The sequence below is a fragment of the Artemia sp. Qi Xiang Cuo genome, chromosome 2, assembly GCF_049724085.1.
Source record: "Artemia sp. Qi Xiang Cuo chromosome 2, ASM4972408v1, whole genome shotgun sequence".
In the NCBI taxonomy this organism is placed as follows: domain Eukaryota; kingdom Metazoa; phylum Arthropoda; class Branchiopoda; order Anostraca; family Artemiidae; genus Artemia; species Artemia sp. Qi Xiang Cuo.
Genome location: NC_142795.1, coordinates 86201765 through 86228622, shown reverse-complemented (window position 1 = coordinate 86228622; position 26858 = coordinate 86201765). Strand labels below are relative to the sequence as shown.

Here is a 26858-nt window from a genome sequence, read left to right as displayed (position 1 = left end):
AAGTACTACTTAAGTACTATTTCAGACTACTTATTACTTGAACTACTTAAGTACAATTTTGGTGGATTACTTGATACTTGATACTTAAGTAAAAAAATTGATAGTACTTGGTACTTGTTACTTAAGTAAAAATTTGGAGTACTTGTTACAGCACTGCCCCAGATATACTATTTTATCAACTGGTTTTACTGAGCAATCACCTAGTGATATTAGTAGGAGGGTCATTCTTCCAATTATAAAGCAAAACTTCCGACTTTTGGGAGTTAAATCTCAGACCGACTTTCTCGTAGTTGGACTGCAGACATGAGAATATTTCTGAAAGGCGGTTAAGCGTCCGGCTGAGATTCAGCGTATCATCGGCATAGCACAATAGGGAGATGTCAATGGAACTGAGAATCCATGATGAAGGACAGCTGTCTTGAGGTTCAATAATGTAGTTATTGAAGAAATTGGGGGATAGAACTGCTCCCTGACGGGCACCTTTATGGACTGGTATCAAAGCTGACCGTGGGGCTAGCGGAAGGCCTTTGTCGGGAGGGAGCTTGAGTCGCACGCGAAGGTGAGAATAAATATCACGGAAAGCCCGGATGATATTTGAGTTCACTCCTCTTTTAGCTGAGTTTAGCAACATACGTGCATGAATCAATGAATCATATATATATATATATATATATATATATATATATATATATATATATATAAAACATATATATATATATAAACATATATATATATATATAAATATATATATATATATATATATATATATATATATATATATATATATATATATATATATATATATATATATACAGAGACTATTAGTGAGCCTGTTGCCCAACCTTGCCGCAGGAGGGATAGATCCCTGGGCCCTGTTCTTCCTATGGTTGCACATTTGTTATGGAATTTGGACTATCACTAATATTTTTATATTATTATTTTCAGACAGATTCAGATAAGATTAACGAAGAAGATATGGCAGAATCTCTTAAAGCCGCAGAGAGACAAAGTGAAGAAATGTCTTTACACCTTTCCTTTCTTGCATATCAAACGCCATCTTTAACACACAAATTTGAAAACAAACTTGCCTTCCCTCTTTCACAATTTGATGAAAATGAGCCGTTTACCACTGTTCCAGAGACTCTAGTGTCCATATCACTGCCGCAGGGTAAACATTTTTGAATTTATTTGAAACCCAAATTTGATTGGTTTTTCTACGAATTTATTTTCTTTATTAATTCTATGGTTTTGTGCCCTCCTCATTTGGTCTGATCATTCTACGTGATTAGTGCTGTTTGATTCTAGAAGTGTTTTCATCATGCAGCCATTTGTAGTCTATTTCAAACGTGTATCATATACTAAACGTGAACTCATAAACTAATAGACCAAACACCACATATTTCTTGAACAAATACTGTAGTTAACTCCGTAAGAGACATGGGCTGATCAGTTTTTTAGCTAAGAAAGTAAAATCTAAATTTCACAAAATGCACATCAAAATGAAGCTGTCCATCAGGAATCTCGTTTTGCTAAAAAAAAAAAAGAAAAAAAAAGAAGTCTCAATGACACAAAGTTCTCAAAGAGAGTAGGATAATGTAGATCAGGAGGGTAGTGGTGTGATTCTACATATATTCTATGCGTCTGAGGCACCTACTAAATACTGTTTTCTCTCAAAGGGAGTATCGGCAGGATCATTTAGATGAAGAGGGTATTAGTATGATTCAATATATATTCTACACGTCTGAGCTACCTACTAAAAACCGTTTTCTAAGCTGTTCTCAAAGGGAGTATAAGCAGGATGATTTAGATCAAGATGGTAGTAGTGTGATTCAATAAATACTTTATAAGTCTGGGGAACCTGCTAAGCATTTTCTAAGCTCTTCTCAAAGGCAGTATAAGCAGGATGATTTAGATCAAGGGGGTTGTATGTGACCGAACAACCATTATCCTACTGATCAACCCTTTGAATAGAGCTCAGGAAGCAATTTTGTCAATTATTTCAAGAGTTTGAAAATGTCAGATACGCCCTTTAGGTGCAAACATGACAGTAAAATTATCAATTTTGAAGACATAATCAGTTTCAAGGCAGTGGAGTTGAAGTCACGGAGTCGGAGTTTAATAAATTTTTGCTGAATGTAGTCGGAGTCGGACAAACAGAAATAATGTAAGACACTTTGGAGTCAGAACTATGGAAATACATAAAGGCTGGAGTCAAGTCAACTACTACAAAAATGGCAATAATAAACAAAATTAATTTTGTAGGCTAATTAAAGACTATAATTAGCCTAAAATATTACTTTCCTACCTTTCTCCTGTTAATACCGATTTCTCTCATTAATTTTTGCAGTAAATTAGCAGCAATGTTGAAGTCGGAGTTCTTACTTATTTGAAGAAAATTTTAGGAGTTGAAGCGGTTAGGAGTTAGGGGCTGGAGTTGGTGATAAAGTGTACCGACTCCACAGCCCTGATCAGTTTGTGCAGCAGAAGGGATAACTATAAATGTTCATGTAAAATGAAACTGGATATCATTTACCAGTATCAGGGCCATGTTTAGTCTCCTGAAGTTTATTGATGAGATCCCAGCAGATGCAAGACGTTCATAGCAAACTTTATTTTGAAAATAACAGTTCGTATTTTAGGGAATACGTTTCGATATCCTGAATTTCAGCTCAAGCAAATCTGAATTCGTAAATGAATTAATAATAAGCAATATAATTTCACTGAATTAGTAAGAAGTAATATAGAAGTTAATCCTTACTTTTATTAATCATTTTCTGGAACACAATGTTTGCTAACTGTTTGCGAAATAAAGTAACTTCCAGCTGCAAAATTGTTTAGAACTTTGTTTTTGTGTATAAAAATTACTCCGGTTACTTTAAACTTTTTTTTTTAGAAAAAGTTATAACAAAAGTCCAGGAATCTTCAACGACTATCGCTCACAACTCCTTTTTTCCTGTAATACCAGAGTAAGAGTAATGCAAAGAGTAATGCAATTACTCTTTTCACGTAGTTGATGTGTATATGTCGTAGTGTGTTAATTTAAATAATCAATAAAAAAAAAAATTAAAACTATAAAAAAAATTCAGAAACCTTCAACTGCAATTAGTCAAAACTTGTTTCTTGGTCGGGAGTGTGCAAGACTTGGTCGGGAGTCAATCCGCCTAAGGATTGACTCCTCATTATTTTATCTATCCTCGAAATCTTTATAGCTTCGGATGAAGCCTTTTCGTAATGTTGAATTTAGTTTGATTTTTATCTGATGAAATTGAATAACAATTTATTATTAATTATAGTTATAATGTTATTGATCAAATATTATATTATTGCTCTTAAAATTTTTGTTATTAGTTAATATAACATTAGTATGTGATAATACTTTTTTTTTTATAATCGATTAGTTCAAATTAAAGATTGTATATTTTAAATACTTCAGTAAAAAAATTAAATGAAAATGAAGAGACAACTCATATCTGGGACCCTCACAATAGTGGGACATCACCCTCTTAATTCTCTACTGTTTACGCTAAAGCTAAAATTATGCTTTTTTGAGTGCATGATTAATAAATGTATGTGATATGTCGAAACATTTACCGTAGACAATTTATCTTGAGATTTGAGGGGGGTAAGAGTTTAGAAGACCCTCCCCTTGCTAACGTTTCCAGTCAAATTTCTTTTCGTGTTTTTTTTTCATTTTTAAGTGTAGCTATTTTATACGCTTTTTTTTGTCTACTTTGAAAAAATACTGCATGCCTAGAGTTTATTTTATTCTAAAGAAATTGCTTTAGATTCGGAAGAACTGTCCCGACGCCAAGCAATGTTTGAAGCTGCATGCAATGAAAGTATATCCCCATTTGATGACGATGATATATGGGCTGATAGAGGGGAATTGGGTTTTTCACCTGGCAAAGCCACTGGTACTTCTAGCGATGCTGTCACAAGGTTGGACAAGTCTGGATCGACTAGCTCTGATGATGACTCCGTTGCAGAAATGGGAAATATGAAAATGGAAGTAGATCGTAAGTTTAAGAATAGCCTTACCGTTAGCCTTACCATCTAGAAGATGAAAAAGTGGTTTGGAAGTCTTTAAAAATTCCCATGAATGAATACCGTAATCTTACCATCTAGAAAATGAAAAGGAGGCTTGGAAGTCTTTAAAAATTCATAAGAATCAATATCGTAGCCTTACCATCTAGAAAATGAAAAGGAGGTTTGGAAGTTTTTAAAAATTCACATGAATGAATACCGTAGCCTTACCATCTAGAAAATGAAAAGGAGGTTTGGAAGTCTTTAAGAATTTACATGAATGAATACCGTAGCCTTACCATCTAGAAAATAAAAAAGGAGGTTTGGAAATCTTAAAAAATTCATATGAATGAATGACTTATTCTTACCATCTAGGAGATAAAAAAGAGGCTTGGGAGTCTTTAGAAATTCACATGAACGAATACTGTAGCCTTATCATCTAGAAGATAAAAAAGAGGTTTGGAAGTGTGTAAAATTAAAGGCAGCAATGTGCCCAGCAATTCACGTTTTTTAATCTTTTCTTTTGGGGGGTGAAATTTTCTTTTTGAAAGTTGGAAATATTCGTCCAGAGTAGACAACGTAGTTTGAAAATTTCAAGGCTTTCCTAATAGTTGGCAAAAACAAACTGCATCATAAGGAATGCTTGAACACACTCTGGATGTTTCTGTGAAAGCATTTCCATGTCCAGCTTTGCTTAGTTAGATAAATTTCGTCTCAAAGTACACTTTTTTCTTCTTTTTCCTCATAGAGTATGAATCCTAAGGTCTGTGAATCCTAAGTTCAGATTCTTTCACCTCTCTTTCATTAAAATAAAAAAAAAAATTGGAACTCTTTGAAGACTTCCTAGTCTTTGAAGACTTTAATTAAAAAAAAATGTTTTTTTTTCAACTAAAATTAAGGAGTAACGTTAAAACTTGAAACGTACAGAAATAATTCCGTATACGAAAGGGGTTGTACCCTCCTTGATAATCTAATTTTTCTGCTAAACTTTTTAAATACTTTTAAAAAAGGTTCTGATTCTAATTAAACGGCCCTTATGCTTCAGGAGTCGGTAAAGAATTGGGAGAAAAGGTCAAACTTTAGCGTAAAGAGCGGGGTATTGAGGAGGAGGCAATCCCTTTCATATATGGAATAACTTATGTTCGTTCAAGTTTAACGTTGCTCCTAACTGTTATCTGAAAAAGCATTTAATCTCTAATCAAGTTTCAAATAATCCCGGAAAATCTGCCTCCTGCTCCATGGGAAATCCCCCTCCCCCCACAAAAATCCCCCATGCTCACTTTCTCCTGCGTAAAATCCGTCCTGGTAATTACCCAGAAAAATTCAATCCCCACTGTAAATTCCCACAGAAAATGTCTTGCAGACGAATCCGCCTGAATGATTCTCCCTTTGCAAATTTCCATTTGAACAAAGACTATTTTTTAAATTCTATGCCTGATTCTTTTCCAAGTCAAAAACTCCCTATGTGGAAATTTTCTCCGGAAGTCCTCCCCCCCCCCCCCTCAATGGAAAGTTTCTTCCGTGAAAAATTTGCGCGTAGAGGATTTTTCCCGGTAATAATTCTCCCGCGGACCGTCTTTCGAAAATAAGGCAAGTTCTCTCAGGCTCGTAGCTTTTAAAGGATAATATTAAACTTAATGATTCTTGTATATTTAGAATCATCATAAAAAGCTTAGAGTTTTGATTACCATTGGGCTCAGTCTCTCTTTTCTAAAAAGCTTTGTATCACAGATTGGGCTCTGTCTCTCTTTTGGGCTCAGTCAAATTGGGCTCAGCACATTGGGCTCAGTCTCTTTTCTAAAAAGCTTGTATCACAAATTGGGCTCAGTCTCTCTTTTGGGCTTAGTCAAATTGGGCTCAGCACATTGGGCTCAGTCTCTCTTTTCTAAAAAGCTTTTTATCACAAATTGGGCTCAGTCTCTCTTTTGGGCTCAGTCAAATTGGGCTCAGCACATTGGGCTCAGTCTCTTTTCTAAAAAGCTTGTATCACAAATTGGGCTCAGTCTCTCTTTTGGGCTCAGTCAAATTGGGCTCAGCACATTGGGCTCAGTCTCTCTTTTCTAAAAAGCTTTGTATCACAAATTGTTTGAAAGGCAGGGCTGTGCCCAGAAAATCACAAATTTTTAAATCCTTTCTTTTGGGAGGGAAAGTCCCCTTTTGAGAATTTTTAAATATTTATCCTGAGTAAACTTCTTAATTCTTTTCCATGCTTCCATTGGAAAAAGGAAAAAACAACCTAATTTTTACTTTGTATTAGATTGATTTTGAAGTTCATTTTTTTTCATTCTGTTTTCTTCACAAAATGTGTGAGGTTCATGAACTTCATGGGGGGTTTCTTGCACCTCTTATCAACCTCTTATTCATTAAAGTAAGAAAAACGAAACAATATTTTTTTTAATTCTATTTTCTTCACAAAATGTGTGAGGTTCATGAACTTCATGGGTGGTTTCTTGCACCTCTTATTCATTAAAGTAAGAAAAACGAAACAGTATCTTTTTTTAATATTTTTGATTCTTTTTTATTCACAAAATGTGTGATGTTCATGAACTTCATGGGTGGTTTCTTGCACCTCTAATTCATTAAAGTAAGAAAAACTAAACAGTATCTTTTTTTTCATATTTTTCATTCTGTTTTCTTCACAAAATGTGTGAGGTTCATGAACTTCATGGGGGGTTTCTTGCACCTCTTATCAACCTCTTATTCATTAAAGTAAGAAAAACGAAACAATATTTTTTTTCATTCTATTTTCTTCACAAAATGTGTGAGGTTCATGAACTTCATGGGTGGTTTCTTGCACCTCTTATTCATTAAATTAAGAAAAACGAAACAGTATCTTTTTTTCATATTTTTTATTCTGTTTTATTCACAAAATGTGTGAGGTTCATGATCTTCATGGGTGGTTTCTTGCACCTCTTATTCATTAAAGTAAGAAAAACTAAACAGTATCTTTTTTTTCATATTTTTCATTCTGTTTTCTTCACAAAATGTGTGATGTTCATGAACTTCATGGGTGGTTTCTTGCACCTCTAATTCATTAAAGTAATAAAAACTAAACATTATCTATTTTTTAATATTTTTCATTCTGTTTTCTTCACAAAATGTGTGAGGTTCATGAACTTCATGGGGGGTTTCTTGCACCTCTCGTTCATTAAAGTAAGAAAAACGAAACAATATCTCGTACTTAAAACGAATGAAAATCACCACAAATAAGAGAGAGGTTAATGCCCCTTAAAACCTCTTTAGACCACAATGTTCATTAAACGGTTGTGTACCGAGCAGCATTGTTTTATTTATCATAGCATCAAAAATGCTTCGACAAAAGAAAATCATAATATTAATCAAGATTTATAAGTAAAACCTATTGTGGATGCGAAAGTACTTTGAAAACTGACTTTACTTAGTTAATTGAAATTAGTTTTGTGGATGATTAAAGAATAAATGGTAAACGAAAGAATAAAAAATGAAATGGTTTCATTTTTGGGATGTCATTTGATAATAGAAATTAGTTTCATGGCTGATGAATGAATAAATGGTCAATGAGTAAATAAAAAGTGCAATGGTGTCATTTTAGGCATGTCATTTATTAATTAAAATTAGTATCGTGGATGATTAATAAATAAATGGTAAATGAATGGAAAAAATGAAATGGCGTAATTTCGACATCTTTTGTTTTTAAAAATAGGTGCAAAATTTCTGCTCTCTTTAAAAAAGAATGGCGGCTGATTTTGGAAGAAAGCACAAATAAATGTGAAAATTCTTAGTCATTAACCTAAAAATCAATGAAACTTGAGCTTGGATTAAATTAAAAGCGCCTATGAAAGAATTCAGTGAAGATATGCTGGAGAAAAAAAAGTTTAGAATTTGGTTTATAAGGTTGTTTTAGGGCCGTATCCAAATTTTTTTTCGGAAGGTGTTTTACACAAAAATTATTTCGGGGGTGGGGGGGGGGGGTACACAAAAAACCCTCAAAAAACGAATAAAAAATTTGTTTATATCCATTTTTGTTACGTTTTTATGAGTCATACAAACATTTCGGGGGGGGGGGGGGGCAAAAATCTTATCCCCCCTGGATAAGGCCTTGGGTTGTTTTATATTTTATTATTTTATGTTATGTTATTTATTACTGTTATTATATTCTTTATGTTTATATATTGCTATTTACATATTCTTAGTAAATATTGTCAAAATGTTATTTATTATTTATATTATGTTTATTATTTTATTAGGCTATTTTATAAACTTCACATTACTTTAGATTTTATGCTCACTTTTTGCTATGTAATGACTTAAGTGTTCACGAGTGATCACACTTAAGTGTGATCTAAAATAAAAAGACTTAAAGACTCGTTCTGTCGTTTGATTAGTTTTTATCAATTTTTGATGTTAAATATTATGGCAAATCTACAAGTTCTATTGGAGACATGCAAATAAGGCAAGTTACGGTCTCCCCCCTTTCTGCAGAAGTTATTACACCAACTTGTCGTTTACCCCTACAAGCAATGATTTTTGAATGGTTCTTAGGGTTCACTGAAACACCAGTTTCATCACAACTGAATATCTGCGACGCTGTAAGTTTGTGCTTATCTACCAATTGAGTGAGTAGCGAAAAAAAAACTATCCACATTCACTCTATTAAATCCCATCATCGTCAGACCAAGTCCTTCATCGTCAGACCAAATAACCGCGCCTCCATAGCACGCAAAAAATAACGCAAAGGACACTAGAAGTGTTAATTTCCGTTCGAATGAGCCCTCTCTCCATATTCTAGGACTATTTGGTCGATACGATCACCCCTGGGAAAAAACACGCATCCGTAATCTTTCTTCTGCAAAAAAAAAAAAAAAAAAAAAAAAAAAAAAAAAAAATTCCACATTTTTGAAGGTAGGAACTTGAAACCTATACAGTAAGATTCTCTGATACGCTGAATCTGATTTGCCTCAGCATTTATGAAAAAAATATATGATGATATACTGTTGTAAGCTACAGCGATGACAGTGGTCAAGTACGTTTCTGAAGCATAGGCGCTCGAAAACAGAGGAAGATTTGCTAGATATTTTCCAGAGAAATTCTCTACGGGTTGTTTTGAGTACCCGACTGACTGACTGTATTGCAAGCTGTAGGCTGTACGAAAGGTGTGGTTCAATCCCGTGTCTAGGGCTATTATCAGAGAAAGATTGATATGGCTAGGGCACGTTCTGCGAATGAAGGAGGACGGAATGCCGAAGATTTCCTTTTCGGTAAACCCTCTAGGGCTAAAAGAAAAGCAGGTGGTCCTCTGTTGGGGTGGGAGGATGTCGTAAGGAAAGATTTAAGGGAAATTGGAACTTCTCGGGAGGGTGTAAAGAGTAAGGCTTTGAATAGATTGGATAAAGGAGGACCGTGGGTAACTATGTTGGACTCGGGTGGCTTGGTGCTGCGGTAAGTTGTTAGTGGTAGTAGTAGTATTATATGGAGGATTGAGATATAGCGGATGTGAGACATCAAAATTCAATTCTAGCCGCAAAAAGGTCAGAGGTCATAGAAATTCTGGTGAGGTACCTGGCATTTAAAGAAGTCCAACATTTGGTGTCTGCTATATAAAATCCAAATTTCTACTGAGGAATTTTTTTTTCCTAAGATGCTGAAAAAGTACGGTTTATAGAAAATGATGTCGAAAGTGTCAGAAAAATGAAGTTGGTAGAACATTTTTGCTGTACTCAAATGAAACGGAATATTTTCTCACTTTTAAATCTTGCAAATTTAATCTGTTGATTTCTTTTTTTTTAATTTCTGAAATTTAAATTTAGAAAAATATACTGCACCAAAATTTGAGTTTAAAATAATGATATATTTAAACTTAGCATAAAATAATGCGACGCAATTAAAATAACGAAATTTAACTCGCGCAATTCTATTTTTCAGATAATTATCTCTATGTATAAAGGATTTTAGTTTTTACTGAGCTCATTTTTGTATTATAGCTTGGAGTTCTTTGTCCACTCCTAACCAGCAAGCAACCACCTCGTTAGATAATCCTTGGGATAGTGAAAGTCGTGATGCAACTGAATTTGGCAACTCTGACAATTGGGCAAATTTTGACAGCGCTAATTTTGAAAGTTTTGACTCGTCTAAATTCAATGAGAAAGGTGATGCAACTAGCCCATGGGAAGTTAACACAGTTCCAGAAACAAATTTGGTCACGCCTGCTATAGAGAACAAAGAGGAGAGCGAAATAATCCCCAATGGACCTACCGAATAAATCGTGTGCCGGTAATCACTTTTAACTTTTTTTAAAGCAATTTTCTGGCTCACTGCTGCCCTTCTGATTAATATCTATTGGTTCTTTATTTTTCATCATTATCATCAGTAGTTGCCAGTGGTAAATCTAGGTGTTTTACCCATAACTTTTGCGCCATTTCGACTTATATTTAAAGATATCTATTGTGAAATGAAAAGGGGGGGGGGAGGAATTATCACAATTCTGTTATAGCTGCAAAACGACCAAAGGTCAGTGAGCTGTATCTTAAAAAGCCTAACCTATGATACCTGCTATTTAGAGTCAGCATTTCTATTGAGAAGTTGTTTTTTCAATAACGCATGCAGAAGAACTTTTGATAGATCTTGTTTTGGATGATCTTGCTAGAACATTATTTGGTTAAAACAATTAAAAAATTTTACTACGGGAGTTCACAGTAATATAATAAAATGTATCTAAACTCATTATAAAAAGCAGCATTAGGAACGCAATTCATTTTCATATACTAATTAAAAATAATTTTATGGAAAAATATGACCTAAAGCAGAACTCAGAAGCAGTGGAATTGGTACTGCAAACTGGTCTTTTCATATAAACCAGAAGGAAGAAAGAAACTGAGAAGAAAACAGAAATTTTATGAGAAATTTCACAAAAATTACACTTTTTTGAGTAGCCAGTAAAAAGAATGCATAAAATTCATAGATAGAATACATAAAAATGAATACATAAAATGCATAAATAGAGTACCAAAAAAGAGTACATAAAATGCATAAATAGAGTACATAAAAAAGAGTACATAAAATGCATAAATATAGTACCTAAAATGCATAAATAGAGTAAATAAAATGCATAAATAGAGTACATAAAATGCATAAATAGAGTACATAAAAAAGAGCACATAAAATGCATAAATAGAGTACATAAAATGCTCTTGATAAATTGTTCGGCTGCTTAGTGCCTACTCAATAATTCAGCCAAGTAGATTGGTTCTACCTATTACAAAGCTCACAATCCTTTCTCTAATGTCATTGATAGTACTAACCTCAACCAGCTACTAACATAATTTCCTACCTTAACCGCAGCAATGTTACTCTCGTAAGTATTCTTAACTAAGTGTAAGCCAACTAAACTTTGGTTTGACCTTATATCTAGTTCTGAATACTAGCCAAAATTTGAGAGCAAATAGATTCGGGTTCAAAAAATTAGAATTACTGAATCTTTGTGTTAGTAGAATCTCATTGCAAATAGGTATTAAGACGTACATTTTTTTTGTGACTTGAACCTCAACTGCAGTTCAACCAAAAAGCCCCTCAAATGCAGTTCAACCAAAAAGCACCTCAACTGCAGTTCAACCAAAAAGCACCTCAACTGCATTTCAACCAAAAAGCACCTCAACTGCAGTTAACCAAAAACAGAATTTGCTCAGCCAATAAAGCTCCACGAGATATTGTTTATCAAAATGGTGCTCTAAACATACATAGAATTTACATATTAAAATTTCAATGACAGAAGGCAAATTTTCAACCAGAAAGGAAAGCAAAGCAAATTATACAAATCATTTCAGAAAGCAAATTGTAGCTACACAAGCTATATTTAGGCTAAATAGGGCTCTAAAAACGTAAGGATTTTAGCTTTTGTAATATAACTGACAGAAATTGTGTTCAGTCAATATAGCTTTATATCTAGCTTTTCTATTACCTTTTCTACTATAAGTTACAGAAGAAGAGGATTTGTTCAGCCTAAGTAGCTCTACAAAAGGTATGTCAAAATTGCTGGCTGCATGTGTCCCACATTGTCAATTTTCACTTCTCACTGTCAAAGTAAATATTGGAGTTTTTTGTAAACTACATTCACATGTTTTGCACATGCAATGAAAAATCTACTCAAAAACTTTTTCGCATGTTGACCAATGGTCTGCGTTGCGCAGGTACCGATACCCTGATTCGACGCCTTTGGCTAGGAGTACAATGCGTGATTGGGGGCAAATCATCCGACGCTTTCCGTGTGTTCCCCCCAGAATTCCCAGGGTAACCATTTAAGACTGGGTCGACTCTGACTGAGCTTACAGAGTCACACCATTGACCGAATACCGAATAACCGAAATACCGTTCCAAACCGAATAACCAGCGACACCACTGACCTCAGGATTTCAAGTCCGGAGCGTTAACCACTCGGCTATTATGATTTACCTTGCCAATGTACCTAGTAATGTTCAATCGGGTTGATCTACTCGCACTACGCTTGATTTTTACGTATGATATGTAGGAGAATATGTCCACTTTCTCATGAATATTTTCCCCATAAAACCAACTTACGTTTTAATGCGTTAATTTTACCATACATTTTTTTTCAAATCGTTCCCTCCCCTGTAGTGATGAATTTAAATCATTCAGATGTTTTATAATATCAACCATGAACACTAAATCTTGCAGACAGAATGGACCACTAAACAAGGTTGCTGGTTGGGTTTTGAGTCTAAAAATTGACATATTTCATCTTTCAATTCTATGAATGGCTTCAGAAACTTCGAGCAGTTACATATGCAGTACTTGATCAGGTAGTGCCTCCACGCGTAGTAAACTCCTGCTCTTATTGTTCAGTACACGTTTGTGTTTTGCTCGAGTTTAATCAGTTTGCGCCAATTGTTGAGCCGCAACTTAAGTAGCGGGCGGAGATTGGCGGAGAACCAAGTTTTTGTCATGCGCATTGCATTATCTTTTAAGAATTTTTGTGCACGAATGTAATAGAGATAAATAACGTTTTGTAATATACGATTAGTTTATTAAATCTTATAAGATCATGTGAATTAAATTAGTGACCATTTTCTGCTTTCCTAAGCGAGATAGTAAGAAATTATTCCGAGGTCTGCTGGCTATCGGAGGCGACGCTATAGCGTTGCCTAGCTATCAGAGGCGACGTTATAGCGTTGCCTATAATAAAGGCCATACGGCTCCAATGTTTTATTATTATTAATTAAAAAAAACTTTCCGAAAAATAAGATTTTTCAAAGAAAAGTAAAGGCCATTCTAAACTTCAGCTCAGCAGATACAAATACCTGTTAAAATTCAAACGACCAGAAATTACTATTAAAGAGTAATGAAACTCAAAACAAACAGAAATTAAATAAACAATCATAGCAAATAACATACAACAAGTAATAGTATAAAAGAATAAATAAATCTTAAAGCGAGTAATGCTGAGATTGAATATGAAAATCAAGCTTAAAATTTAAAAAAAATATTTTTCTATTGAAGTATAAATGAAACTTAATACGAACAGAAATTAAATAAACAATCAATGTAAAGGAACATACAATAGATATTAATGTATATGAATAAATAAATCTTAAAACGAGTGAAACTTAAGTTAAATATGCAAATCAAGCTTAAAATGAACAAAAATCACTACAAACAAGAGTTTTGGTATCGCATCCTTCTCTCACAGTAAAAGTCTAAAACCTACTGCGTCATTGGCGCTTTTCTGAAAACCAATTTTATTACAAATATTTTCTTTTGTACTTAATATTGAAAATAAATATTGAAATTATTGTAAAATTTTGAACTGATGAGCTTTCAGCAATTAATATCATTATATATCAACTATTCAGTTTAATTTATTAGTTCTTTCCATAACTATTCAAAACAAATATAGTTTAACTACAAACAAGAGTTTGAATACTGCCCCCTTCCTTAGCTATAAATAAAAACCAAAAGCCTACTGCGCCATTTGCGCTTAACTGAGAACGAATTATATTACAAATATTTTCTTTTCCAATTCTTACAGCATTGAAAATAAAAATGAAATTACAGTGAAATAGAATCTTGAACTGATGGATCTTTAAGCAATTAATATCATTATACATCAAATATTTAATTTCATGTTGTTTATACTTTCCAAGACTGTTCAAGACGCATATATTTTTCAGTAAAGCGCCAATGACGCAGTAGGTTTTAGGCTTTTACAGTGAGAGAAGGAGGCGATACCCAAATTCTTGTTTGTAGTGATTTTTGTTCGTTTCAAGTTTGATTTGCATATTCAATTTAGGTTTCACTCGTTTTGAGATTTATTTGCTTATTTACATTAATATCTAATTATGTTTGTTTGCATTGATTGCTTATTTAATTTATGTTCGTTTTAAGTTTCATTTATGCTTCAATAGCAATTTTTTTTCATTTTAAGCTTGGTTTTCACATTCAATCTAAGCATTACTCGCTTTAAAATCCATTTATTCATTTATATTATTACTTGTTGTATGTTATTTGCAATGATTGTTTATTTAATTTCTGTTCGTTTTGGGTTTCATCTATTCTTTAATAGTAATTTCTAGTTGTTTTAATTTTAACAGGTATTTGTATCTGCTGAGCTTAAGTTTAAAATGGCCTTTACTTTTCTTTGAAAAACTTATTTTTGGAAAGTTTTTTTTAAATTATTTTTGTTCGTTTTTGATTGCAATTAAATAAAAAAAACAAGTTTTTAAAACTGAAAGTAAGGAACGACGTTAAAACTTAAAACGAACAGAAATTATTCCGTGTATTAAAGGGGTTGTCCCCTCCTCAACGCCTCGCTCTCTACGCTAAAGTTTTTTATTGTTTTAAAAAATAAAGTTGTGAGACAGATACAAACTTTAGCGTAAAGAGCGAGGCGTTGAGGAGGGGACTGCCCGTTTCATATACGGAATAATTTCTGTTCGTTTTAAGTTTTAATGTCGCTCCTTGCTTTCAGTTTAAAAAACTTGTTTTGTTTTTTTTGTTTAATTTCTGATTGTTTTTTAGTTAATGCAGCTTTTATTTTGGCTAACCGTCATTGAATAAGTAAACAAAATTTGCATAAAAATTCTACTTTTCTTTTGCTAAATGGATGTCTTTACAAATTAACTTACGTAACTAACTTCTATATTCGTATATTTTTCTTCTGGCAAAAAATACAAAGTTGCAGATTTTTGGAGATATGAGCTTGAAACCTATGTAATAGGGTTTTCTGATCTGTATTAGGGTTTGCTGAATCCGACGGTGTGATTTTCATTAAAATTCTTTCACTTGTAGGGGATGTTTCCCCCCTCTTTAAAAAATCGGGTAAATTTTCTCAGGCTCGTAGCCTTTGATGAGTAATACGAAACTTAATAAAATCTATAAATTTAGAATCAGCATTATAAAAACATTCTTTTTATACATTTATTGACATCAAAATTCCGTTTTTAAAAGTTTCGATTACTATTGAGCCGTATCGCTTGTTTTTTTATTGTTTGTTTTTATTACGTATATGAGGGGGTTCTGCCCTTAGTCAATACCACGCCCTTTACGTTAAAAGTTAAAAAAATTTTGATTAACAAACCTCTGAATCACAAAGACCGTTTAATTAGAATAGATAGCTCTTTTGAAAGCACTAAAAAAAACTGTAGCGTAAAGAGCGAGGTATTGACTTTGGGAGAACCCCCTCACATACGTTATAATTTCTGTTCGTTTTAAGTTCTAATGTTGCCTCTTACTTTCAGTTGAAAAAACTGTTTGTTTTTTTTGTTTAATTTCTGATCGTTTTTTTAAATAATGCTTGGAAATCCGGCGCCCCCTTCATAGAAATGTCCCTTAACCCAAAGAAACATCCTCCACGGATCTCCAGAGTAACCCCCTCCTCTAGCCCCCCCCTCCAGAAAAAAATCCTTCCTGAAAATGTCTGTATACTTCCCAATAACCAATAAATAATGCTGGCAAGTCCGGCGCCCCCTTCATGGCAATTTTCCTTCCCCCATGCAACCTTCCGTCATGGACCGAGCCTGCAACATAACCCCCGACCCACCCTTCGCTCCCACTACCAGAAAAAAACCTTCCTGAAAACTTCTGTATACTTCCTAATAACCAATACTTTATGTTAACATTGGGTAAAGTTCATAACTTTTAGCCCTCCCCCTGGGGACTTCGGGGGATTAAGTCATCCTAAAAGACACTGTTATCATATTTTCGACCATGTTGAACAAAATGGCCATCTCAAAATTTTAATTGGGTGACTTTGGGGAAAAAAATGAGTGTGGGAGGGGGCCTAGTTGCCCTCCATTTTTTAGTCACTTAAAAAGGGCACGAGAACTTTTAATTCCCGTTACAATGAGCCCTCCCACGATATTCCAGGACCACTGGGTCGATACGATTACCCTTGGGAAAAAGAAAAAAAAACAAAAAAACAAATAAATACGCATCCGTGATCTTTCTTCTGACAAAAAATCGAACATTCCACATTTTTGCAGATAGGAGCTTGAAACGTCTACAGTAGGGTTTTCTGATACAGTGAATATGGTGGTGTGATTTTCATAGAGATTTTATAACTTTTAGGGGGTCTTTCCCCCTTTTTTCGAAAATCAGCCAAATTTTCTCAGGCGCGTAACTTTTGATGGGTAGCACTAAACTTGATGAAAGTTATTTGAAATCAGCATTGAAATCTGATTCTTTTGATGTATCTATTGGTATCAAAAACCCGTTTTCTAGAGTTTCGGTTACCATTGAGCCGGGTCGCTCCTCACTTACAGTTCATTACCACAAACTGTTTGAAAAATTTCAAGTTTTTAAAAATTCTCTATTTCAAAATCAAACTTTTTAAATAAAATCAAATCTCTATCAAAGTGAAAAAATGGGTTTTGTGTCAACCTCGGAGTTTTTATTATCTGATGTTCGAACTATTTTAACAAAATGGCCATCTCAAAATTTTTATCGGATGGGTTTAAGGAAAAAAGGGCGTGGGGGGGGTATAATTGCCCTTCGGTCCCTTTTGACTCTTTAAAAGTGAACTAGAGATTTTTATTTTCAATCAAATGAACCCTCTCTGAAGTTTATATGAGCATTCTTTCGATAAGAACCATATATACCCCCAGAGTATAACTTAAAACACCAGTCCCTGGGCCCTGGGGGTTGTGTCAACCCATGAGTTTTAACATGTGATGTTTGAACTATTTTTAACAAAGTGGTCACCTCAAATTTTTATTGGATGGGTTTATCCATCCAATAAACCCAAAGGCGTGGTGGGCAGGAGGGACTAGTTCTCCTTCAATCTTTTTTACTCTGAGAACATGAACTAGATCTTTTAATTTTCATTCAAATGATCCCTCTCTGAAGTTTTTACAAGCATCCCTTTCATAATAACCATGTACAGACTCAGGACATAGCTTACAATGCCTACCCCCCGGACCCAGAGGGGTTATGTTGACACCGGAATTTTTGTTATCTGACCTTTGAACTGATTTAAAAAATGGCTATCTCAAAATTTGTGTCGGATGGGCTTGGGGAAAAAGGGCGTGGAGGGGGGTGGGAGTGCTAGGGGCCCTCCGATATCTCTTGACTCTTAAAAATTGAATTAGAACTTTCAATTTCCATTCAAATGAGCCCTCTCTGAAGTTTATACGAGCATCCCTTTCATAAGAACCATATACAGCCCCAGGACATAGCTTACAATAAAATGGAAATTGAAAGATATCGGAGGGTAACCAGCCCCCCCCCCCCCTCCAACGCCCTTTTTTCCGAAACGCATCCGATAAAAATTTTGAGATAGCTATTTTGTTGAAAGTAGTTCGAAGATCATATAACAAAACTCCAGTTTCGACACAACCTTCTAGGGCCCGGGGGCAGGCGTTGTAAGTTATGCCCTGGTGGCACATATGGTTCTTATGGAAGGGATGCTCGTATAAACTTCAAAGATGGCTCATTTGATTGAAAACTGAAAGTTCTAGTTCACTTTTTAAGAGTCAAAAGAGATTGGAGGGCACCCAGCCCCCCCCCACTCCATGCCCTTTTTTCTCAAACCCATCCAATAAGAACTTTGAGATAGCTATTGTTTTTAGAAATAGTTCAAAGACCATATAACAAAAACTTCGGGGTCGACACAGCCCCCCAGGGTCCGAGGGCAGGCGTTGTAAGTTATGGCCCGTGGGAGTATATGGTTCTTATGGAAGGGATGCTCGTAAAAACTTCAGAGAGGCTCATTTGATTGGATATTGAAAGTTCTAGTTCAGTTTTTGAGAGTCGAAAGAGATTGGAAGGCAGCTAGCCCCACGCCCCTTTTTTCCCCAAATGCGTCCGATAAAAATTTTTCAAGTTCAAGTTTCATTTATTTTCCATAAATAAAAATAACAAAAACAATACCCCAAAGGGCTCAATGGCCCGTTATTTCGGAAACGACATAGAATAAAAGACTAATATTAAAAGACTCCCTAATGCATATATAAAAGACTCCTAATATCAAAGACTCCCTAAATGCATCAGATAAGAATTTTGAGAAGGATATTTTGTTAAAAATAGTTCAAAGTTCAGATAACAAAAACTCCGGTGTCGACACAGCCCCCTAGGGCCCGGGGATAGGCGTTGTATGTTGTGCCCTCGGGGCATATATGGTTGTTATGGAAGGGATGCTCGTATAAACTTCATAGAGGGTTCATTTGATTGGAAATTGAAATTTATAATTCACTTTTTAAGAGCCAAAAGTAATCGGAGGGCATCTAGCCTCCCCCCACACTCCAATTTTTTTTTCCCAGAGGCACTTCCTTATAGAAGAGTCGTCGTACAAACTTCAAAGGGGGCTCATTCGATTGGAAATCTATAACTTGAAATTTCCAATCAAATGAACTCTTTCTAAGATTTATACGAACAGTCCTACAGTATGAACCCAATATGACCCCAGATCATAATCAACAACCCGTGTCCGGAAAACGGTGGGCGAATTGCCCTTCTCTTAGGTATAAGTCCATGGATTTGCAACTATGGTTAACATAATAAAGATCTAAAAAATTTGATTGGATGTGCTTGCGGAAATGGTGGGCGTGGAAGGGGTGCTAGTTGCCTTCCAATCACTTTCGACTATTCAAAAGGGCACTAGCCATTTATATTTCCAATCGAATGAGCCCTTTTTGAAGTTTCTACGACAACGCTTTCTACAGAAACCTTTTATGTCCCCAGGGCATAACTTACAACCCTTGCCCTGAGGGCTGTGGGGGGGGGGCTGTCAATCTTAAAGACATAATTTCCAGAATTTTCAACTACTTTGAACAAAATGGCTATCTCAAAATTTTGATTGGATGTATTTGGGGAAAAGGCGAGCGTGAGAGGGGGGTTAGTTGCCCTCCAATCACTTTCGACCATTAAAAAGGAACTAGCCCTTTGAATTTCCAATCGAATGAGTCAACTTGTGTAGCTCACTTGCTCCTTAATAGGGACCTTTTTGAAGTTTCTACGACAAAGCTTTCTATAAAAACCTTGTATCCCCCCAGGACATAACTTACAACCCCCGCCCTGGGGGCTGTGGGGGAGTGTCCTCCTCAAAAACATAATTTCTATCTGGAAATCAACTCCGTAGAACAAAATGGCTTTCTCAAAATTTTGATTGGATGTGTTTGGGGAAATGGTGGACGTGGAAGGAGTGTTAGTTTCCTTCCAATCACTTTTGACCCATAAAAAGGGCACTAGAACTCTTGATTTCCGATCGAATGAGCCACATTTGAAGTCTATACGACGACCCCTTCCATGTGAACTGCCTCTGGGAAAATAAATGAAAATAATAATAAAACATTGGAGCCGTATGGCCTTTACTATAATCCTGGTTGGACTATATTCTTACTTTACTTTACTATACTACAATCCTGGTTGAACTTCGCTGAAGTAAGGATGCTAGGACTGCTTTGAAAAATTTTAATTTTTGGTTTTGATTGGTCGCATGTTGTTGTTGGTCTTTTTTCTTTTATATATTTTTGTCTTGCTGAGGACGGCCCTTGGACATAGGGCCAAAATATTCATTCAAATTATCTCCACTGTCTTGCAAAAAGATTTCCCTATTGTTCTACGTGCTTTTGTTGTTTGTCCTTTACTATAGGCAACGCTATAGCGTTGCCTCTGATTGTTTATTTTTTTTCGCCCCCGACGGCAAATATAAACCAAATATAAACGGATGAAGGTAATAAGATAAATATAAATGGATTGGAACAGTACAGCTTACCGATACAGCTCACACCTCACTAAGTACGAAAACTACAGAGAAATGAAACACCAATTTGAGTTTACCTCTTTTCTAGCACCTTACCTTTTTTCCTTTTTAGCTTTACCCTCTTTACTTTTTTTCTCAAGTCATTGAATTACCTGAATAAATTGAATTTTTGCCATAATAAGGAGCATTCACACTCTTGTTGGGAATCCGGTCGCGTCTAAGATTTGAAACTGAGAGAATAAATCTAAAAAAAAAATCATCTACAAACCTGTAACTCTAAATAAAAAAAATGCTGCTGAGCTCACACAATGATTATTTCTAGCTTCTGAAATATAGAATTCATTCGATCATCCCAAGACTACTTATCAGAAAAGCTCTATTACTTATCCTAAGAGCTTCAGAAGATGTAAGTGACATAAGAGGTTACTAGGATCCCTACTTAAATATTTTCGAAGACCATGCGACCTTTCTATGACGAACAACTAAATGTTCAATAGGGCTAAATCCTTTTATTAGACAGTGACATTGTTTACTTGAAACGGTATGGATTAGTTTTCGGATAAGTTAAACCTGCTAACACCGGAAAATTGAGGATAAATGAGGGTAACTGACGTCGTATGCAAATAGGGGGAGGGGGCTAACGAGTTAAAAATCTCCCCCCCCCAAACTATTGTCCGAGTCGAAAATTTGCAACAAAAATGCACATAAGCAAATTTTTGATGTTTTTTTAAAGTTTTCTTTTGTAAAAAAACTTAAAACATTCAGGGGCAAAACTATTAATACACTGAAACACAAATACTGCAGCTTGGTTGTCTCTTATTTGACCAGCATTAAGGAGCTTCTGGGATGTAAAACAAGCACAGGTGTCAATCACATTTTTCTAACAGCTTTATTTTGTAGAACTTGCACTCTCCTATCTATGTTTGTAAATTTGCTCCCTTTTCTTTCAGACAAGAAGTTGCAATGGTCTTCGCATTTATGGATGTCTCCTGGGAATCAACCAGTGACTAGTGTGGTTTTTATTTTTGATACAAATAAGATGAAATGATAGTACATTCCTGTTTATGCGTATAGGTCTTGTTGATTACTTTGAAAAAATCGAGCTTTGTAGAATGAACACTTTTATTTTTGTCCAACGATGCAAGGTGCATACTTGCAGTTCCTGTAAACTTGGTTGTAATATTGAATTGAATATTTGGTTCACATTAAACAGTTGTTATAGACAGTTTCTTTTATTATAAATATAATTGACTTGATTTTTTTTTTCGTTTAATAGTATCAAAGAGACATCGATCATAAAGCTCTGAAACAAAGGCGCCTATTCGTGCAAATAGTGGGAGGTCAGGGATTTTTTTTTATAAAGGTACCAAAAAAGGTATATTTTGAAAATTAGGAGGAGAGTGGGGACCCTTTTGTTTTCCTTTCAGTCTGGTGGGGACGATTGCCCCTCCGCTCATAGTTGGTCCTCCTGTTTAGACATCTGAAAAAAATACTGTATTTTTTTTTTTTTTTTTCAGATAAATGTCTGGTTGCCTTCTTTAGCCCTTTTAAGTAACACAATTAAAATATGGTGGGTTTTAGCAACCATTGTAACAACCTTGGGCGCTTATACCCGTTTTAAACCATCCAATGGTGGATTTTTAAACTGTATAAATACCAATGACAGTTTAAAATGTACATACTTCCAAAATACTTTTCAAATTTTAATTATTTCATCAAGCTTTTGCACCAGTAGGTGGTTTTCGTTAGAGCCGGAGTTAGGATTTTCTCACGGGGAGTCAATGTAGACATTGCAGCCCCCTGCGACACCACCAATACTGTGAATTTTTGTGAATTACAATTTTTGCCTAAAAAGATTTCAATTTAAGCTAATTTTGCCACCCCCGGGTTTTCCGCCCGGGGTGCTTGCCCCCTCTAGCTCCCTCTCAGATCCGGCCCTGGTTTTCATTAAAGGTAAAATTAATTATTTCCTGTGAATTGAGAAAATTCACATAGCGTGACTATTAGATGCAATAAACACGACAAATGTTACATTCTCCTACAAATTCCTCCAAAAAAACTAACTAATGACAGTGCTTTCTTCAAAGTCTACATATTCTTATTAATTTTGTAAAAAAAAAATCGACCGCAATCACTTGCTTTCTCAGAAATTAGCTAGCAAACTAGGTGACTAGGTGTGCAGAAATGGCGTCATTTTCAGGGGCAGGGGCATCCTCTGGACCCAGTATTTTTGCCTTCCTCCCCCCAAACTCTCACTAGATTCTGAAAAAAAACTGGCAGCTTTATGGTTATTTTCTTTGAGAAAATTTCAGAAAAGCAAAACACGAAATTCCCTCACCCAATCTTTGGAAAAACTCGTTTTTTCCCTCTCCCTCCTTCTTATATTATCGTGAATTGGTGTGTAATAGATTGACTGGGGTGAAACTCTCACGGTCTTACTATTAAAGGTCTGGTTATGCTTTATTGAGAGTATAATTGGCATCTATAATACATTCAAAAATTAGTGTAATGAGAGTGAGGGGTCGTAGGGGGTAGCGGAAGGCTAAATCAACAAAAGTGATTTAAACCCGTAGTGTTTAGTATGCTTAAGTGGAGTTTAAGGCGTGTTTCTGGGAACACTTTTTTCTTTAGTTACTTTTTAATGAAGGAAATAGAAATTCGCAAAATATAGCATGGAAGTTTGGGTGCGACTATACTAAGTGACAATACTGGAATCATATAAGAATAACAAGAAATATTCGAGTCTTTAGTACCTCATTTTCTACATATTTATATCGGAAAAAGAGTGTATCAAATGTATCTTTTTAAGAGATGGGAGCGCCAAAGACAAAAACCTATCCACTGCCTAGAAATACCGTGGATTTCAAATTGATCTGATTATTCAATATAACGATGGGGGGGGGGGGTAAATTATGAAAATAATCATTTTTAGCCCTATCTTGCCAATACTGAAACAAAATTGCGTCACCTGGTCAATGAAACAGCTTGCGTCGTTAAACCTTTTTCTTGCGCCGTTAAACCATTAATAGAAGAAAGGAGTAGTGGCTATTGGTCTCACAGAACCCGAAATGCCCCCACTACTAATAATAATTTTAGACATCTTTTTCCAGTCATATTATTGACGAATTATCACTCTTAACGTAATCTTTCGCATTATTGCTCGTAAGTTTTTTCTAGAGCCACAATTTTAAAGATGATAAAATTTTAAAATATTAAGGTGGGTATATCCCTTTAAACCCAGTATATAATGTACATTTTGATATGTAAGTGACACAATGTCACACTTCGGACGCTGAGAAAGTTTCATCAGATTATTACAAAAGTTTAATCTATTTTATTGATTTGTGAATTATTAATACGGTAAGTGTGGAACATTATTGTGAAAAAAGAGAATAGAATTAAATGAGAAGATAGAACAAGATAGAAGAAGCAAACTAGAATAGAAAGGGGAAATTCTTTTTTAAAACACCTTAATTAACACCTTCAACATAAAACAAAAGAGGCAAATAATTGCAGGAATAAAACTTACATTAAACAAAGGATGCAGGGTATAAAACTTACAATAAACAAAGGATTACATTAAACAGAGGATGCATTAAACAAAGGATACTAAACATAGGAAATAGAGGGCGTAATAGAAAACAAAATTGTGGAAGCCCGTGAAATCAGCTATATTCTTACTCGATCCTAGTGTCGACCCTGTATTGAACACAAGAAGTAGTCTTTGCAGATGAGAATACCACAGTTTCATCAAAATTACCGCGACACAGTGAGCTGTCAAAATTCCTGCAGCAAAACAACGTAAGTAATTACTTTCGGAGCAATGGGAATACAAGTGTTTCAACTTGATCTTGGCGTCAAATTAGTGTTGAAAGCAGATAGTAGCCTTAACAGAACCTCTCACAATTTCATGAGAATTATTGCCAATTATTTCAACAGCATTTAGTACAAATTAGAGTAGGTCTTCACCAGTTGAATGAAGTCAATATCGAACTGGAATACCACTATTCCAACTCTGTGCTAGCGCTGAAGTATTGTAGAATGATAATAGCATCTTCGGGGAATTCCTTGCATTCTTATCAAAATTGCTTTGAATTGCAGCCCATTATTTCTGCAATATTTATCACAGATTAGTATTTGCGTTTGCGACGAGGTTGACGCGCACATCGAACTGGAATACGATTATTCCAATCAATCTCAGCATCGAATTAGAGCTGAAGAAAAGTAGCATTTTTTGTTGAAAATCCCACAAATTTCAGCGAAATTATAGTAATAGAACCTGCTTTTTAAAGTGTCGGCACCGCAAAAATTACAGTCAACCAATTTCACAGCCTTCATTTTGGATGTTCACCACTTGGTCGACGTCTACAATCAAATTTATCACTTTTTACCACACATTTACAATGTTTCGTCAAAATTACCGCTGATAAGATTTATCTCAAGATATAAGACTTCCAAAGAATATTATCTAACTACAGGAACGTTAATTTTAGTAATTGCGATGGTGCACTAAATACAGTAAATGCATTCATTAGATTATGCTTTTACTTTTTTAACTTTAATAAATCAAATAATATTAACATTTTGATTACTAAATATCAGTATATGTATAAAACGCTTTTATAAATGCTTTTATTAATGCTAATATAAATGCTTTTCTTTTATAACTAATGAATCAAATAATATTAACATTTTCATTACTAAATATCAGTATATGTATATTGAACTGCAGCAGCATGATGGGAGACAGAAGACTGGTTGAGCGCGGCCCTGGGTGGCTTAGGCATCGCATCTTACATAGAGGACGTGGGGTCTTGGTGTAGTGCATCCCAGGATAGGCCAGCCATCTCCAACCGGCACACAGGGATTTTATCATTGCCCCTAGCTCTCTTGTCTGGTGGGGGGGAGAGCGGGGAAATTCTAGCAGAGAAGACAGGATATAGTATAAAATAGCGCTCGCTTCTACAGAAAAAAAAGAAGAGAAGAAAAACAAGATTAACTAGAAAGCATAGTTCTTTTTTCGTTATAAGACATCCCCTCCAGCTTTTAAAAATGTGGTGTTATTTGTATAGGACTTGGATAAAATCTTGCCACAAAGGACTGGTGTTTTCTTTCTAATGACGTGACATTACATCAAAGGTAAGAGAGCGCAAAAAAGGTATAAAATTACAACTAATCAAATAATCCACCTATAATAGCTTTCACACTCGAGGTAGAAATGTTTTAAATGTACTAGAAAAAAGAATAAATCCGACTTTAATAGGCAGAGAATAATGGGTTCCTAGGACAGGTTTAGTTTTCCCTCAACCTAAGCCATTTCAACATGTCAAAAGTCTACCTAAGTTTGCGATATAGACCTAAAGTGCATTTAAAAAACTAGCATTATTTTTCTAGGGCTTGGATAAAATCTCGAGCTCAAAAATACCTTCTCAGGTGCAAGTATTCAGACCACCTAGCTAAACTAAAATTGATGCGGGATAAATGTTTTTATCATGCACTGCATGCTCCTGTTAGACTCCCTCCTTACAATTTCCAGCCCTGAAACAAGACTAATTATATAAAAATGATTCGCCCTTTCTCGATAGTCAAAAGATTCATTTGCGGCAATTTTGCGGAGAATCTTGGTAGAAATAGTACCCCTGATGTTTCATTTTAATTCTGATACACCCAACAAACAATAAACCTCGGAGTTACAACTCGAGGGGCAAATTATTCTTTGCTTAGTGAATAAGTTACATTTCATGTGAAGAAGCAGTTTTTTTCACCATAGCGTGTTCACGTCAGAAGTGCTCTACTTATACACAATTTCCAGATCCTCCCAAAATAAAACTAATCACATTATAAATAATTCACCCCATAAGGTTTATTATGCGTCAATTTTGCAGTTAAATGCCTTTTCCAGACAAAGACATCTGGGAATAACACCCTTGTTTTGATAATTTAGACCACAGTAGACAGAATATACCAGTAAGGTTATCGCAGATCATTTCTGGTCTTCGTTCTCGGTGCGAACAAAAAGCTCCTCCCACTTATTTCTACATTAGCGGGAATGCTGATTAGTCTGTTTACGATTTCTTAATTGCACATTTTTTTAAAAATAAGTAAATAGAAAAAAAAACAATCCCCCAAAACTTACATCGCCGGTGTTTATATATGCAAATACGTTCTCCCGAGCACTCGCACCCCGGTCTGGGTTTTTATAATGGATGGGATAGAAAATGATCATACTGCTAATTATATAAGCTGTGATGTAACACAAAGTGTGCGCGATAGATTTGACACATTTGATGGATTCTATCCTTAGGTTTTAAGCGTGTGAGGGGAGAATATAGCAGGAAAAGCACAATTTTTGACGAAACGACTAATTTCTTTTGAAAAGATTAATTATTATCGAATGGGGGTGGAAGGTTGGGGTTGGTACACGGTAAATAGGGGTATTATAAGCTTTAAAACGAGTATAAACAATGCGGTGTGTATGGAGTTGGGTTTGGAGGAAGGAGTTAGGGGATAGAGGCTTGCTCTCGATTAGCAAAAACCTGGAGATAGGAAAAGTTTCAATACAGAAAGACACTTATTTCTTGATATGACCGAGACATATTCGCTCTCTATGAGACTTGCATCACTTTTGAGGTTCAAATGAATTCTGATG

The 26858-nt window shown here is 35.0% G+C and overlaps 1 protein-coding gene across 2 annotated transcripts in view; it reads left to right on the top strand.

Annotated features, from left to right (window-relative positions):
• fmt (phosphatase 6 regulatory subunit 1-like protein fmt) overlaps positions 1–21465 on the top strand; it is a 74508-nt gene extending 53043 nt beyond the window's left edge. For both annotated transcript variants that reach the window (XM_089103968.1, XM_089103975.1), the window contains 4 exons: positions 946–1168; positions 3786–4016; positions 9984–10272; positions 21160–21465. In XM_089103968.1, coding sequence (XP_088960094.1) covers positions 946–1168; positions 3786–4016; positions 9984–10261 — 732 coding nt within the window. In that variant the 3' untranslated portion in view covers positions 10262–10272; positions 21160–21465. The remainder of the gene's footprint in view (positions 1–945; positions 1169–3785; positions 4017–9983; positions 10273–21159) is intronic.
• The last annotated feature ends 5393 nt before the right edge of the window (positions 21466–26858 follow it).